The 16717-nt window shown below is 36.0% G+C and overlaps 1 protein-coding gene across 7 annotated transcripts in view; it reads right to left on the reverse strand.

Moving 5' to 3' along the window:
• LOC149781024 (partitioning defective 3 homolog) overlaps positions 1-16717 on the reverse strand; it is a 146875-nt gene that overhangs the window by 104692 nt on the left and 25466 nt on the right. For all 7 annotated transcript variants that reach the window (XM_089938157.1, XM_089938153.1, XM_089938156.1 and 4 more), the window contains exons 2-3: positions 2901-3005; positions 1397-1592 (exon numbers count right to left, since the gene is read on the reverse strand). In XM_089938157.1, the coding sequence (XP_089794283.1) occupies positions 1397-1592; positions 2901-3005 (301 nt within the window). The remainder of the gene's footprint in view (positions 1-1396; positions 1593-2900; positions 3006-16717) is intronic.

Genomic DNA, 16717 nt, shown 5'->3' on the forward strand with positions numbered 1-16717 from the left:
GCCTTTCTTATATAAAAAAAGTGTTTGATTTCTGCCCATAAAAAAATATTCCTTTCCAAAATGTATGAAATAGCTGACACAATCATTTATTATCTACATATGGGCTCAACTAAAATTATTTTTCAAATCAAAATTTAAAAAAAGAATAGAAAAGGAAAGGAAAGAAATATCTCTTCTCTTCAACCTGCTAAAACAAAACTTTTCTAATCAATTTACATTTAAAAAAAAGATTTTCTTATTCGTAAGACCTAATATGTGCCAAAATATATTTCACTTGTCTGTCAAAAATTATCAACTCAATCTTGACTAAAGCACAAGTGACTGCCCTGCATTGTAATTTCCTGCTGAAACGTAACTGCTTGTCTCAACACCATCATTCCCCCAACCACTCAGTAATTATCTGCTGAAAGGTCACAGTGTGTCACAACACGATCATTACCCCAACCACTCAGTAATTATCTGCTGAAAGGTCAGTGTGTCACAACACGATCATTCCCCCAACCACTCAGTAATTATCTGCTGAAAGGTCACAGTGTGTCACAACACGATCATTCCCCCAAACACTCAGTAATTATCTGCTGAAAGGTCAGTGTGTCACAACATGTTCATTCCCCCAACCACTCGATTATCTGCTGAAAGGTCACAGTGTGTCACAACACGCCATTCCCGCAACCACTCAGTAATTATCTGCTGAAAGGTCACAGTGTGTCACAACATCATTCCCCCATGATTGAGTAATTACTGCTGAAAGGTCATTGGGGTAACATCCCAATCATTTCTTACACAACTGAATAATTTCCTGCTGAAAGGTCAATGGGGGTCACAACTCAATTATTCATCCAATTCAATGAGTAAGTTTCTGATGAATAGTCACTGTGGATCACAATGCCATCACTCCTCCAATTCATTGAGTAATTACCTACTGAAAGGTCACAACCATATCATTCCCCTTTCACTGAGTAATTACTAGCTGAAAGGTTATTGTGGGTCACAACCCCATCATTCCCCTCCCATGCATCTTGAAATTACCTGCTAAAAGTTCACTATGGATCACAACCACCTTATTTCCCCCATTGGACTGAGTAATTACCTACTGAATGATCACTGTGTGTCACAACCACCTCATTCCCCCCATGCACTGAGTAATTACCTGCTGAAAGGTTACTATTGGTCACAACCACATCATTCCTCCTCCACAAAGTAATTACCAGCTGAAAGGTTATAGTGAGTCACAACACCACATTCCCCCTATGCACTGAATAATTACCTTCTAAAAGATCACTATGGCTCACAAGCACCTCATTCCCCCACCCCCGCATTGAGTTATTACCTTCTGAAAGATCACTATGGGTCACAACTACCTCATTCTCACACTCCATGTACACTCAGTAATTACCTGCTGAAAGATCACTATCGGTCACAACCACATCATTCCCCCCATCCATTGAGTAGCCACGATGATGAAAATTTTTGTTAGACAGCAATTCACTCTGGAAGATGTCTGGACTAGAAGTCCCTGCAGAGCTGGCACTGGCTCCATCCCCATTGCTTGGATAACTGGGGCCACCCTGTTCCTCAAAGTCTGCTATTAACTGTATATGAAAAGAGGAGAAACTGTTAGTAGAAAGTAAAATATTGAGAATGGATTATCATAATCAAAAATGTGTGCAGTTAACACCGAAATTCAGTTTTGACCTGTGATAACTCTATCACAACAAGCCAGTAGCTTCTCGTGGGTTGGTGGTTCTTCCTGGGGTTTTCCAGGGTTCTTCCTCCACCAATAATACTGGCCGCCATGCATAGCCTATCATGTGCTGAAATATGGCGTTAAACCCCACAACAACAACAACTATCACAACAATAACTAAATACTAACAATGAAGTTTTGATACACAATCAATATTTTTTCAAAAGTTTAGATATGCTACAACAATTTATTATAATAATAAAGTAATATTAACAAAAGCCTGTAATGATGGGTGCATTGCAATGGGCACAGTTCTCTACAATTTGCTGAGAAATGACAAACAAAATTATTCCTATCATAAAGGGACATAACTCTTTCTTAATGAAAACATGGAATGCTTAAAATGCAACCAATGCATTGACTAAATAATATGAAGGTGCAAACTGATGTGCAACATACCTTAGTAAAGTTATGCTGCTGAAAGCAATGTCACGTGTACAGGAAATCAGGGGACATAACTCTTCTAAATGATAGTATGGAATACTTAAAATTCATCTCTTTCAACATCTGATCAATATAAAGCTCCATGAAAAAGTTGTTTGAAATTCGACAAGCCTAGTAAAGTTATGCTGCCAAAGCTAAGGTCATGACGACTGGTAGTCATGGGCCATAATTTCTGTAAATTCTGTCAGATGCTGGAAATCAAACTCACTCACGGTCTTTGTATTATTAAGCCCCATGCCCCATATGGTTAAACTCCAACAGATTTTGGCAAAGTTAACTGGCAGAAACAATAATAAGGGGGGGGGGCACACAATGGGGGAGGGGGGAAACCATCATAAAACTTCTAAATGAAGGGTTACATTAACTTATAAACATGACAAATCTTTAAAAGAGTGCTTCAAGGGAGAAACTAGCTATAGCAGCTATAGTGAAAACAACATATTTACCAAACCAAGATATATTGAGAACAACACTGTATGCAGAAATACAGCATAGTGGTAATGATAAAACAATTTGTCAATTATGTTTTAAAATGAAAGAAATATAAAACATCAAGTTTCATGTTGTTTTCTTTCAACCCATATTGTCATAGACTGGTTTAATTTAGGTTATGGGGCCCGAGATTCTATCCAGAACAGCATTATAAACAAGTGCATTATAACATGGGCTGTATGAGCAAAAGTAGAGATATAAAAAATTTTGACCCTACCTGTTCTCGGTCATCAACAACATGATTCAACTGGTCATCTGGATCCAAAATACCACCATCATTAAGAGTTCGTACTGTACGTACACTCACCCAGTAGTCGTTCGGCTGGAATTAAAAAAATAATAATAACAGTCTTGCTCGTAATGCTCATCATCCAGCTATACAAAACAATATGACCATGTTGCCTTCAAAGACTATAATGCTCATCATCCAGCTATACAAAACAATATGACCATGTTGCCTTCAAAGACTATAATGATAATGAAGCATTCTTAAGTATGGAAGTCAAGGACATCTGCAGAAAGAAAAGTCTGACTCAAACATATTACAAATTAAAATGTGTTTGTAAAAATGTATGCCCCCAATGCTGTAATGAAAAAAGCGATGTCATAGAACATACAATTCACAATTTTTTTACTTTAAAACATACTTTATGGTGTCCCAACAAATATGGCATCCCAACATATATGGTAAATATGGTATGCCCCAATGCTGTAATGTTGTTAGTCGACTGCTTTGCAGAAAAAGGTCCAAGTCCACAAACAATGAACATTTCCAAAATAATTTTTAAAAATTCCTACATTAGCCTAAAAATCTAAGCAGGTCATCTAAATATGCTTATAAAGCAGGTTATCTAAATATGCATATAAAGCAGGTCATCTAAATATGCATATCAAGCAGGTCATCTAAATATGCATATCAAGCAGGTCATCTAAATATGTACATAAAGCAAGTCATCTAAATATGCATATCAAGCAGGTCATCTAAATATGTATATAAAGCAAGTCATCTAAATATGCATATCAAGCAGGTCATCTAAATATGTATATAAAGCAGGTCATCTAAATATGTATATAAAGCAAGTCATCTAAATATGCATATCAAGCAAGTCATCTAAATATGCATATAAAGCAGGTCATCTAAATATGCATATAAAGCAGGTCATCTAAATATGCATATAAAGCAGGTCATCTAAATATGCATATCAAGCAGGTTATCTAAATATGCATATCAAGCAGGTTCACTAAATATGCATATCAAGCAGGTCATCTAAATATGCATATCAAGCAGGTCATCTAAATATGCATATCAAGCATGTCATCTAAATATGCATATCAAGCAGGTCATCTAAATATGCATATCAAGCAGGTTATCTAAATATGCACATAAAGCATGTCATCTAAATATGCATATCAAGGTCATCTAGATATGCATAAAAAGCAGGTCATCTAAATATGTATATAAAACAAGTCATCTAAATATGCATATAAACATTTGTGCATATTCATAATGATCAGCTGACTTCGAGTGGTATTTGCAAAAAAGATTTGTTATTAAACAAAAGGTATAGATTTTTTTTAAAGTTCAAAATTGTGTAAAACAAAATATTGAAAAATGGAATGATGATATTGGACCTTGTTATGCTAACAGATGGTAACAACTCTGTGACATTCAAACTCTGTCAATGCTTTTTCAGTCAGATTTTCTATTATAATCATGTATGCATTAGGATTAGATTGAAACTTGTCAATAACGTCAGGTACCTATGCAGATCTGACTGTTAGGTTACAACACATTTAATTCTGAACCTTTACTTCTTCAGGTGTTAAGCTATTTTCCCTACAGATTATTTCAGCACAAAATGAGCCTTCACTGGGTTTTTAATCAACTTTGGTGCAATTAAATCGTACAAGTGACCTATATACAATAGGCAAGTGAACCACCAAATTGATTTTTATTTTCTAGATTCTGGTACAGTGCTTAGTCTGGATAACAGTGTGCCCTCATATTTAGCCAACTCAGGAACATAGCTTACTCTTTATAACACAGTGTGCCCTTGCATTTTACAGACTCTGGTACATTACTTATTCTTTATAACACAGTGTTCCCTTGCATTTTACAGACTCTGGTACAGTACTTACTCTTTATAACACAGTGTGCCCTTGCATTTTACAGACTCTGGTAGATTACTTATTCTTTATAACACAGTGTTCCCTTGCATTTTACAGACTCTGGAACAGTATTTATTCTTTATAATACAGTGTTCCCTTATATTTTCCTGAGACAGGTACATTGCTTGCTCTTTATAATATACTGTGCCACTGCATTTTACAGACATGGGTACATTGATTACTCTTTATAATATACTGTGTGACTGCATTTTACAGACATGGGTACATTGATTACTCTTTATAATATACTGTGTGACTGCATTTTACAGACATGGGTACATTGATTACTCTTTATAATATACTGTGTCACTGCATTTGACAGACATGGGTACATTGCTTGCTCTTTATAATATACGGTGTCACTGCATTTGACATACATAGGTACATTGATTACTCTTTATAATACAGTGTGCCCTTGCATTTGAGAGACAAGGGTACACTGATCACTCTTTATAATATACTGTGTCACTGCATTTTACAGACATGGGTACATTGATTGCTCTTTATAATACAGTGTGCCCTTGCATTTGACAGATATGGGTACATTGATTACTCTTTATAATATACTGTGTCACTGCATTTTACAGACATGGGTACACTGATAACTCTTTATAATACAGTGTGCCCTTGCATTTGACAGACATGGGTACATTGATTACTCTTTATAATATACTGTGTCACTGCACTTGACAGACATAGATACATTGATTACTCTTTATAATACAGTGTGCCCTAACAGTTTAGACACAGATACAGTACTTAGTCTTCATAACACAGTGTGCCCTTACATTTTAGACACAGATACAGTATTTAGTCTTGATAACACATTGTGCCCTTACATTTCAGACACAGATACAGTACATGGTCTTTATAACACAGTGTGCCCTTACAGTTTAGACACAGATACAGTACTTAGTCTTGATAACACAGTGTGCCCTTACAGTTTAGACACAGATACAGTACATGGTCTTTATAACACAGTGTGCCCTTACAGTTTAGACACAGATACAGTACATGGTCTTTATAACACAGTGTGCCCTTACAGTTTAGACACAGATACAGTACTTAGTCTTGATAACAGTGTGCCCTTACATTTTTGACACAGATACAGTACTTAGTCTTGATAACACAGTGTGCCCTTACATTTTAGACACAGATACAATACTTAGTCTTGATAACACAGTGTGCCCTTACATTTTAGACACAGATACAGTACTTAGTCTTTATAACACAGTGTGCCCTTACATTTTAGACACAGATACAGTACTTAGTCTTCATAACACACTGTGCCCTTATATTTTAGACACAGATACAGTACATGGTCTTGATAACACAGTGTGCCCTTACAGTTTAGACACAGATACAGTACTTAGTCTTCATAACACAGTGTGCCCTTACATTTTAGACACAGATACAGTACTTAGTCTTCATAACACAGTGTGCCCTTACATTTTAGACACAGATACAGTACTTAGTCTTCATAACACAGTGTGCCCTTACATTTTAGACACAGATACAGTACTTAGTCTTCATAACACAGTGTGCCCTTACATTTTAGACACAGATACAGTACCTAGTCTTCATAACACAGTGTGCCCTTACATTTTAGACACAGATACAGTACCTAGTCTTTATAACACAGTGTGCCCTTACATTTTAGACACAGATACAGTACCTAGTCTTCATAACACAGTGTGCCCTTACATTTTAGACGCAGATGCAGTACTTAGTCTTCATAACACAGTGTGCCCTTACATTTTAGACGCAGATGCAGTACTTAGTCTTCATAACACAGTGTGCCCTTACATTTTAGACACAGATACAGTGCCTAGTCTTTATAACACAGTGTGCCCTTACATTTTAGACACAGATACAGTACCTAGTCTTTATAACACAGTGTGCCCTTACATTTTAGACACAGATACAGTACCTAGTCTTGATAACACAGTGTGCCCTTATATTTTAGACACAGATACAGTACTTAGTCTTTATAACACAGTGTGCCCTTACATTTTAGACACAGATACAGTACTTAGTCTTTATAACACAGTGTGCCCTTACATTTTATAGACTCGGGTACACTGTTTATAATAATACTGTATGCCTGTACATTTAACAGACACAGGTAACAGTGCTGACTCATGATAACAAGGTGTCCTTTTATTTTACAGACCTGAGTAGAGTGCCAACTATTTATAATAGTGTGTGCCCTTACATTTTAGACTTCAATATAGTGCCTACTCTTTATAATACCATTCCCCTATAATGCTACTGACATGAGTCATAAAAGTGCAATGTTTTAAATGTTCTGTTGGTTTGAACATCACATGTAACAATACTGACAATATCATGCCAAGTAAACAGGCATTAAGTGACTTTGCTACCATGACAGTCGACCAAGGATGATGTCATCCTCTAGTCACATAAGAGATAACTATCAATAATTTTAGCAACACTTTGAAAATAGATAAAAATTAGATCTGATATCTTTGAAGGACAAATTTTGCCATACTGGATGATTCAAGTTCTGTTTGCTATCAGAAAGTGATCAATTTTCAGTGCTTCATCACTGCTTGCTAATGGATATTCAAAGCGATATCATGACTAAATTTGTCAAATAGTTATGACTTGTTTTCTCCCAAGAAATAAAAATGGAAAGCAATGTGCATGGAAGAGCATGGACCAACACTTTCATGTTTCATAGGTGATGAAACAGTCTTTGATATCAGCTTATCCCAATCATACACCAATTTTATTTTTTTTAAACTTAAGCATTTGCCTCGAAGCTTCTAAAAGAATAATATACAAATTAATAATATTAAACTTTGGGATTATCATTATGAATATCATTATTAATATCATTATGAATATCATTCATACAAAAAACATTGTTGAACAATGAAGTATCTTTACTGATTGGTAAACTATCCACCATTATAATGTTGGTATACCTTGAAGTATCTGGCTTTAATTTAAAAAACAAAATTTGCATTTTAGACAGGTGAGGGACCCCAGGTGGCCAAGTGGTCAGATCAGAAACAACTCACCAATGTCCATCTGGATCTGAGTCTCAACTCGGCCAACATGGGTGTGTGAGAAAGTTAGCCAGTAGCTTCCCCAAGATTGGTGGTTTCTCCCAGGGGTCTTCCTGACTTCTTCCTCCACCAAATATATTAGCCACCACATATAGTCTATCATGTGCTGAAAAATGGTGCTAAAACTCACACAACAAAATCAACCAACCAACACTGGTCACATAAAAGTGTTGACTAACTTAAGAAAGGTGGAAACAATGACCTGTGCAATGCCACTGAGGCTACAACAAAATGATTTATTTTAATCTAATTATCCTGCTTGCTTTGATTCCTGTTAAACCAGTAAATGTGAAAAACAATTATGCAAGTTCATACTTCTATTGGACAGAAATATGTATATTCATCCCAACATTTATTATTATGACAGAAATCATTAAACCTAAGGTATGTGTATGATTAATTACACTCAGGTAGCAGTGTTTCTCCTGGATTTATGACTGCACAAATTCCAACTAAATATCATGACCACACCCCTTAGAAATAAGCTACCACACAAAAATCACAACTAGTCAATTTACTATGAGCATAAGGAAACCTGTAACATTCATTAGTATTAATAAAGGTCAATTTGATAAATAAATGCTTGACTTCTAGATCAACTGCCATGATCAAGCACCTAGTCACAAGACTACCTGGTCATTAAAAGCATTTACCTCCTGCACTTGATCAGACTGTACCATGGCAGACAGTAGGGGTGAATAGATACACCTGTGCTGCATACTGACACATATTGCAGTACACAGCCACGATACATCATCAATACACATTTCAACTTGAAGCCCTTCTCACTATTAAAAAGACTGTCATTAGTAGGGTGTATCATTTCATATGTCAATGTAGTAGGTTGTATTTATACTATACAGATTGCAGACAGACTGAGACTTGTCATCTTTTCATCTGACATTTCTCATCCTTGATAACAAAAGTACCTCCAAACAGACTACCTGCTAAATGCCTGTGATTCTAAGGACAAAAGAACCTGTTTCTAGTCAGCCGACCATCCTTGTCTTTTGGTGCCAACCCTAGCAGTTTTTTCTCCTGGAGGAAAAAAATTTCAATATTGATTTGTGCCTCTAGTTGAGCTGCATGGTTTTGCCCATTGCTTGAAGCACTTTGTACATTGTGTGTGTATGTGTGTGTGTGTGTGTGTGTATATATATATATATATATATATATATATATATATATATATATATATATATATATATATATATATATATATATATATATATACACATACATACACACACATATAAAATATTTAATTAAAAAAAACTAAAAATTTTATTGGCCTAATTCAACCATTTGCTGCTCCAACTGATAAGAGGCACCACTCATCTAGGTCACCAAGCCCTTGCTTTGCATTGCATGGATGATTTAAAAAGTCTTATTACCAATGTTATACCTTCCTTAAAATCCGTAAAGTATTACAGTGTTATCTTAAAAATAGAAGGAATACTGCAATTTCCTCATGCAAAGAAAATCTTGTCTAGGACAGATACAGACGTGGAAGCAATATACAATTAACAGCTGAATCCGTCACACTCTCATGCTGTATAATCATATTTCTCAACAGCCATCAAATTAAATCCAAGTGAAATATATTATGAAATAACACAACCAAACGTAAGAAATCAAGTGCCATACCTTCACTGAAAGGACAGCAGAATAATGAGGGATTTTAAAATGAGGGGCAACAGAATTTTCAGGGACTTTATGAAGACAGGCAGCAGAATTATGAGGGACTTTATAAAGAGGAACTGCAGATATTCTGAAACTTTTTAAAGACAGGACAGGAGAATTCTGAGGGACTTTCTAATGAGGGATGGCAGAAGTCTAAGGGACTTTATAAAGAGGGACAACGGAATTCTGAGATACTTTCTGTAAATGAGGGACAGCTGAATTCTGAGGGACTTTATAACGACAACAGAATTGACAGACTTTATAAAGGATGGCAGAATTTTTAGGGAAATTATAAAGAGGTAGATTGGAATACTAAGGATTTTACAAAGAAGGATGACTGTGTTAGCAATAACCTACAACTGGCAGTGAATATGATATCAATCAATGCAGACAACAAATTAAAAGGACTCAACCTACAACTGGCAGTGAATATGATATCAATCAATGCAGACAACAAATTAAAAGGACTCAACCTGCAACTCTAGAGATCAGCATATTGCTAGTGTCACAAGGAATTTTCATGCCTTATCTCCAGGAGATTCAATTTAAACTTGAATTCCATTAAATTCAACATTCTTTATCAACTGCATTACATCCATGCCAAAACCCAAACAATGAATCAAATGCATGTTAATCAAATTGAACAGGCATTTCCAGGATGGTCTAAGAAATTCAATTATCTCAGACAGAAAGTCTACACAAATGCTATTTGCCTTCCAGGTTAAAGACTAAGCCTTGCTGTTTGCAACTAATGGTGTGTAGAGCCTATCAATGATAATGACAGCTATGTAGAATTAGACATTTAAGCCAACATGGCTCAGAAACTGCAAAGTTAATAAATGCAATTTGCTAAAACATAAAAAAAAATCATCCTAATGCAAATCATGACATTTTAAAATTCAGAGATGGAAACTAACAAATTGCAACACTCCATCCTCTACCAGTAGAATTACATTGTCTAGTGATCTACCACCAGTAGAATTACAGCCAGGCTGAGTTGCCTTGTCTAGTGTTCTAACACTAGTAGAATTACACCCAGGCTGAGTTGCCTTGTCTAGTGATCTACCACTAGTAGAATTACACCCAGGCTGAGCAGCATTGTCTAGTGATCTACCACTAGTAGAATTACAGCCAGGCAGAGCTGCCTTGTTTAGTGTTCTAACACTAGTAGAATTACACACAGGCTGAGTTGCCTTTTCTAGTGATCTACCACTAGTAGAATTACACCCAGGCTGAGCAGCCTTGTCTAGTGATCTACCACTAGTAGAATTACACACAGGCTGAGCTGCCTTGGTTAGTATCAACTACTAGAATTACACCCAGGCTGAGCTGCCTTGTCTAGTGATCTACCACTAGTATAATTACACCCAGGCTGAGCTGCCTTGTCTAGTAGTAACTACTAGAATTACACCCAGGCTGAGCAGCCTTGTTTAGTGATCTACCACCAGTAGAATTACACCCAGGCTGAGCAGCCTTGTCTAGTGCTCTACCACTAGTAGAATTACAGCCAGGCTGAACTGCCTTGTCTAGTGATCTACCACCAGTAGAATTACACCCAGGCTGAGCTGCCTTGTCTAGTATCAACCACTAGAACTACACCCAGGCTGAACTGCCTTGTCTAGTGATCTACCACCAATAGAATTACACCCAGGCTGAGCTGCCTTGTCAAGTATCAACCACTAGAATTACACCCAGGCTGACGTGCCTTGTCTAGTGATCTACCACCAGTAGAATTACACCCAGGCTGAGCTGCCTTGTCTAGTATCAACCACTAGAATTACACCCAGGCTGACGTGCCTTGTCTAGTGTTCTAACACTAGTAGAATTACACCCAGGCTGAGTTGCCTTGTCTAGTGATCTACCACTAGTAGAATTACACCCAGGCTGAGCAGCCTTGTCTAGTAATCTACCACCAGTAGAATTACAACCATGGTTGAGCTGCCTTGTCTAGTGCTCTAATATATATATTGTCAAAAACTGGCTCAAATTAATCACAAAATGGTTCAAAAAGTATATTTTGGTGTCTATGGCTCATAAACAACCTGCCGGAGATAATCATTCTGACCCTCGTACTCCATGCAACATAAAGATTGTAGAGATTCTGAGGAGGAGACGAATAAATCTTCTAAAGTTGCATACAATTTTACCATCGGTCTGCTCCAAAAAAAGAACTATCCCTTCTATTAACTCATGACTCAAACACAAATGATAGATTTTTTATTTTGATTCTTGATAATTTCGTGTCAAGGGTCAAATGACTCTTCTGTTTTTAAATCTATTGAGAACCTTAAATGTGTTAAAAATGCTGCTACCCCCTCCCCATTATTCTGACATGTCAAGTAATGGAGGTTTATTTTGTTTTGACAGCTCACAGTTTGGCCTTACTTCTAATGTACATGTCATAAAAAAAAATTGCTAGTTCTGCTTGGCTATTTACACTTCCTAAATTTCTAAGATATATTATCTTTAAAAAGTCGAGCAATGGGTAATGCCTCCATTTGTGACGTGAATTTTACACCAAAATAACTTGCCTTCTGTAGGATTTTAATCTTATTCATTTTAAACAGTTAAGAGAAGCACTGATCTGGAACCCTGGATTTCTTTCACATTGTTGAGCATAGGCTGTTCACAGTCCTGTATTTGATGAAGGACTGACTGAATTACTAGGTGCAAAAGGTTTCCAGGAATTAAGATCATTATTTTCTTTTAATTGTTGATGGTTGACAACATCTATGATATTCTTCCACAGTAACACAATTTTCAAATTACCTGCTGTGGTGTATATATTGATGTCAGACTGGCACCATTTACAACACTTCAGACACAGGCTGAGACATCATTAGAAGTCTTTTGGTGAAAAACCCTGTCATAATGATCATCCATTCTGGGGGGTAGTATTACTACAAGACTTTTAAGACAGCTGTTGCAACAGCCAGATTGGCAGTACAATTGATACCATTTTCATTGAGGATAACCTATATATCGTAAAAAAAGCTATTGGTTAAAACTGCATGTTGATATAACCATCCTTTTTGGAGGAGTTGAGATGACAATATTTTCAAGATAGGAGTGGAAATAACAACATCTCAAAATTCCTGTGTTGACTACATTGTATGTCAGATTGGCACCATTTTCATTTGAGACCAACTAGACATAATAAGAAATCTTCTATTGAAAACCTCATAATGATATAATCATATATTCAGGAGAACTAGCAATAAAAAGATCTTCAAAAAGGCTGCTGTGTGGTGGCCATATTGGATGTCAAATTGGCTTCACTTTATTCAAAACCATTGGGACATAATTATAAGTCTTTTGGGAAAACCCCACATCAACAGGACGTTCTGTTCACGTAGAGTCATGAGAACAAGATTTGTAATATTGGATATCAGATCAGCACCATTTAAATTTAGGACCAAAACTGGACATCGTAAGAAGTCGATTTTTGGTTGATATGATGATTAGTAGCAATAACAAGGCTGTCATGGCCATATTGGATTTCAAATCAGCACCATTTTCATTTAGGACCAACTGGACATCAAAAGTTACTATTTTAGACAATGCTGATATGACCTTCCATGTAGGAAAAGTAGCAATAACGAGGTTTTGAAAAGGTCCAGAAGATATAAAAGATAAATGAGTCTTAACTTTTATCCTTTTACATCATATTTGAGACAAACATTTCAGATTAGGAATTCGGGTGCTGTGGAGCGAGCAGGTGATTGGTTGATGGCAAAATAAAAGATACTTCCGATTTTCATTAACCTTTCCAGAAATATAAGTTCATATACTTCTTTCTTAAAGCAAATAACTTTTACATTGTATTTTCCAGCACACTACAAACAAATAAAAAATACATTTTCCTTATTGTAGTTGCCACAGGTTGTGGTGTGATACATCTCGACTCAATATGTAAAGTATAAGTGCCCATCGCTAATTCTAAAGAGAATTTTTTTAAATTGTATCACTGATGAAGAGTCTCAGATTTTAGACTGCCAACTGGGGACAGATTTTAGATTGCCAACTGGGGAGAAATTTAAGATTGCCAACTGGGGACAGATTTTAGATTGCCAACTGGGGACAGATTTAAGATTGCCAACTGGGGACATAATTTAGATTGCCAACTGGGGATAAACTGATCTGCTAGACCTTGTTTGACATAGATAAAGAAAACAAAACTTTTATGTCCCAAAAGCTTGACTAATCTACACTTCTACACATCCCCATACACCAGGCTATTTAATCATAAATCCTAACCTGGCAATGCCCAATTTATTTTCCAGGACAGCTGTCAGCTTGCATTGTCAGTTAAGCATTATATATGTGTTTTCATCTGTAATGGCATCCTCCCTAACTCTCCATCTAGAAAATCATTCTGAGTAGACCATAAGCCCAGCGTAATTTTTACTTAAACATGTAGGTGCAACCAGTCAACAGAATTTGTTTTAATAAATTTCCATACTTCCGACACACAATTAAGAATTGGTATATATACAGTTAAATCTGTCTGATTATCATTTGCTTCCTTCGCCTGAAGGAAACCTGCACAGTGACTCAATTATCAGCATGCCAAACTCACACCTGAAAAGGGTGCTAGATGGAATCCTACCATTGGACCGAAGCCTGGGTCAGCTACCATGGTATGTCCCAGGCAAAGCACTGTAATTAGACTGCCTCAGTACTAAATAACCCACTTGTATTGCTGTACCACAAAGCACCAAACCAAATAACTTTCTGAGCATTTTGTCATTTTAACAAATTTGTCTCTCAATGCACAATTTTTCCATGTGAAAAAAAATAGATCAGTTATTGATGATGATGATGATTATTATTATTTTTATTATTATTATTATTTACTATTATTACTATTATTATTACTTTTAATATTATTATTATTTTAATTGTTTCCTGAGTAATATTGTACTCCTGTATAGTGTATATAAATTCTTTAATTTATGGCATATTTTTACAGTTCAAGTCCCTGTGAGAATATGAAGTTAGGGTTTGTAAATATTGATTCACTCCGTCATTTCAAGGACATGTATGTAAACATGGTATCAAGTACAGTCTTACATATTTTTACAATATGAAACCATTCTTGAGTTTACGTCAACATAAATCTACAACATTTCAAGTCACATAAATAGTGTACAGTATCATGATTGTAATGGGTGGGGGAGACAGGGGGCTAAAAGTTTATATTTGAAATAGCATATGACTTATTACTAAGCTGTTGGTATGATGCTACTGGCCAATCTAAACACTTTTAAGGTTAATTTTAGACATCTTAAGATAGCGTAACCAATACTGTTATATGACAACAAAAATTGGTTACCTTGCTTTTATGTCATCTGCTCTCAATACTATTTTGATTTTCTATGAAGGTGAATAGATATATGGAAGGCTCCTCACAGGTATAACTAAAGTAGGACATACTAACTACTGAAATTATTTTGATACTGGCTAATTTTCTACAAGGATGTTGGGACAGTGTGAACATTTTTTTTAAAAATAGAGCAGATCAGTAGCCATTTAATTCTCATTTGCATGCAAATCTTCTGCTTTCAATGTCATTTCCATTTTCGAGCAACAATCAACAGGATATACTTGGGGGATACATAGGGAAGCTGCTCAAGAGTATACTGGAGCAGGATTAAAATGGGTGTCAAGTTTGCTCAGCCCAAGTTCATAAGTTGTGTATAAACTAAGGTATTATCACAAGACATGTTTTGATGTCTAAACGTTGCCGTAGGCTAAAGTTAATCTGTAACACAAAGTTACCCTGACCAGAGGGAAGACCCTGCATCTCAAATCAGCACATGCGTTAGCGCAACTTCCCACCTATGTGTTACAGCTTTGTCCTAAGATCAAAGGAAACCATGAGGGAATAGGGCATGTTCTAAATCTGTCCCCACAAATACAGAAAGTGACAACACTATAAATAATTGTTCGCTAAGTTTGATTGAATCTGGTCTGAGTGACACTTAATGGGAATTGTGATAACAATTTTGATCCGAATCATAACTTTTAACTAGCAAGCAAAAATTTGGTCTCGCCTAGGAAGATTGCTGAGCAATATAGGGTTAATCCGACAAAGCCACATGTAATTTGGCAGTAAAACTTAGGAGATTCTAAGGAAAGACAAAGTTTTGCAAAGGTCAGTAATTTGTTTGCTCGATTTTTGCAGAATATTACGGCATTGTAATTGTAGTTATGTGTAGTATGTATACTTAATTACTTGGATCATTAGTATGTATAATTAGCTTTGTAGTGTTTAATTTACATGCGTATTTGAGAAATGAGTTTGAGTATTATGTAGAGAATTATGTAGATTGTTAGCTTAAGGTCAGAATTAATTTTGTAATTAGCAAATAGGTTGCTTCATAGTAAACTAGTGCATTTATTCATGTGATATGTTAGAATTTACACATGCTTGAACTGTGAATTTGGAAAATGGCTGAAGTGTGTAAGATTAGTTAATAATAGCTGCATGGATATTTGAATATTTGTGTACTTTGTATGAGTCGTAATGTAAAGAAATGTGTCTGATTGCTGTGATATTGCTTAGTATAATGTGATTAGGAATATGTACCGTTGTTGTTGTTGTTGTGGGGTTAATGCCATTTTTCAGCACATGATAGGCCACGAGAAGCTACTGGCAAGCTTTCTCACATACCCACACTGGCTGAATCCGAGAATCGAACCGCCGCAGACAGAGGTAAGATGGCAGTAATCTGTAATGATAAGCACTTGGACACTTGGGGCTCCTATGTACTGATGTGATGCAATTTATTGATATATGTATGAGACATAATTTATACGGTGCTTTATTATAATGTTGTTTTACCATACAAGAATGTATGAGTACCAAAGAAATTTAATAGCCATTATCTGATGATGAGGCAGGTGCAATGTGAGATGAGAGGGCTAAGGAAAATATTGTACCATTCTTGTGTTTTCACAGGAAACTTTAGGGGGGACAGAACTTATGGTTCAGCTGAGTCCTGAGACTCTAAGAGCGAGACAGAAGTGAGACTAGCAAAGCAGTCAGAATCATTAAATTGTTATTCATTTAATTTCACATTTT

The sequence above is a fragment of the Sinohyriopsis cumingii genome, chromosome 16 (genome assembly GCF_028554795.1).
Source record: "Sinohyriopsis cumingii isolate HCF-2022 chromosome 16, ASM2855479v2, whole genome shotgun sequence".
NCBI classification, from domain to species: Eukaryota; Metazoa; Mollusca; class Bivalvia; order Unionida; family Unionidae; genus Sinohyriopsis; species Sinohyriopsis cumingii.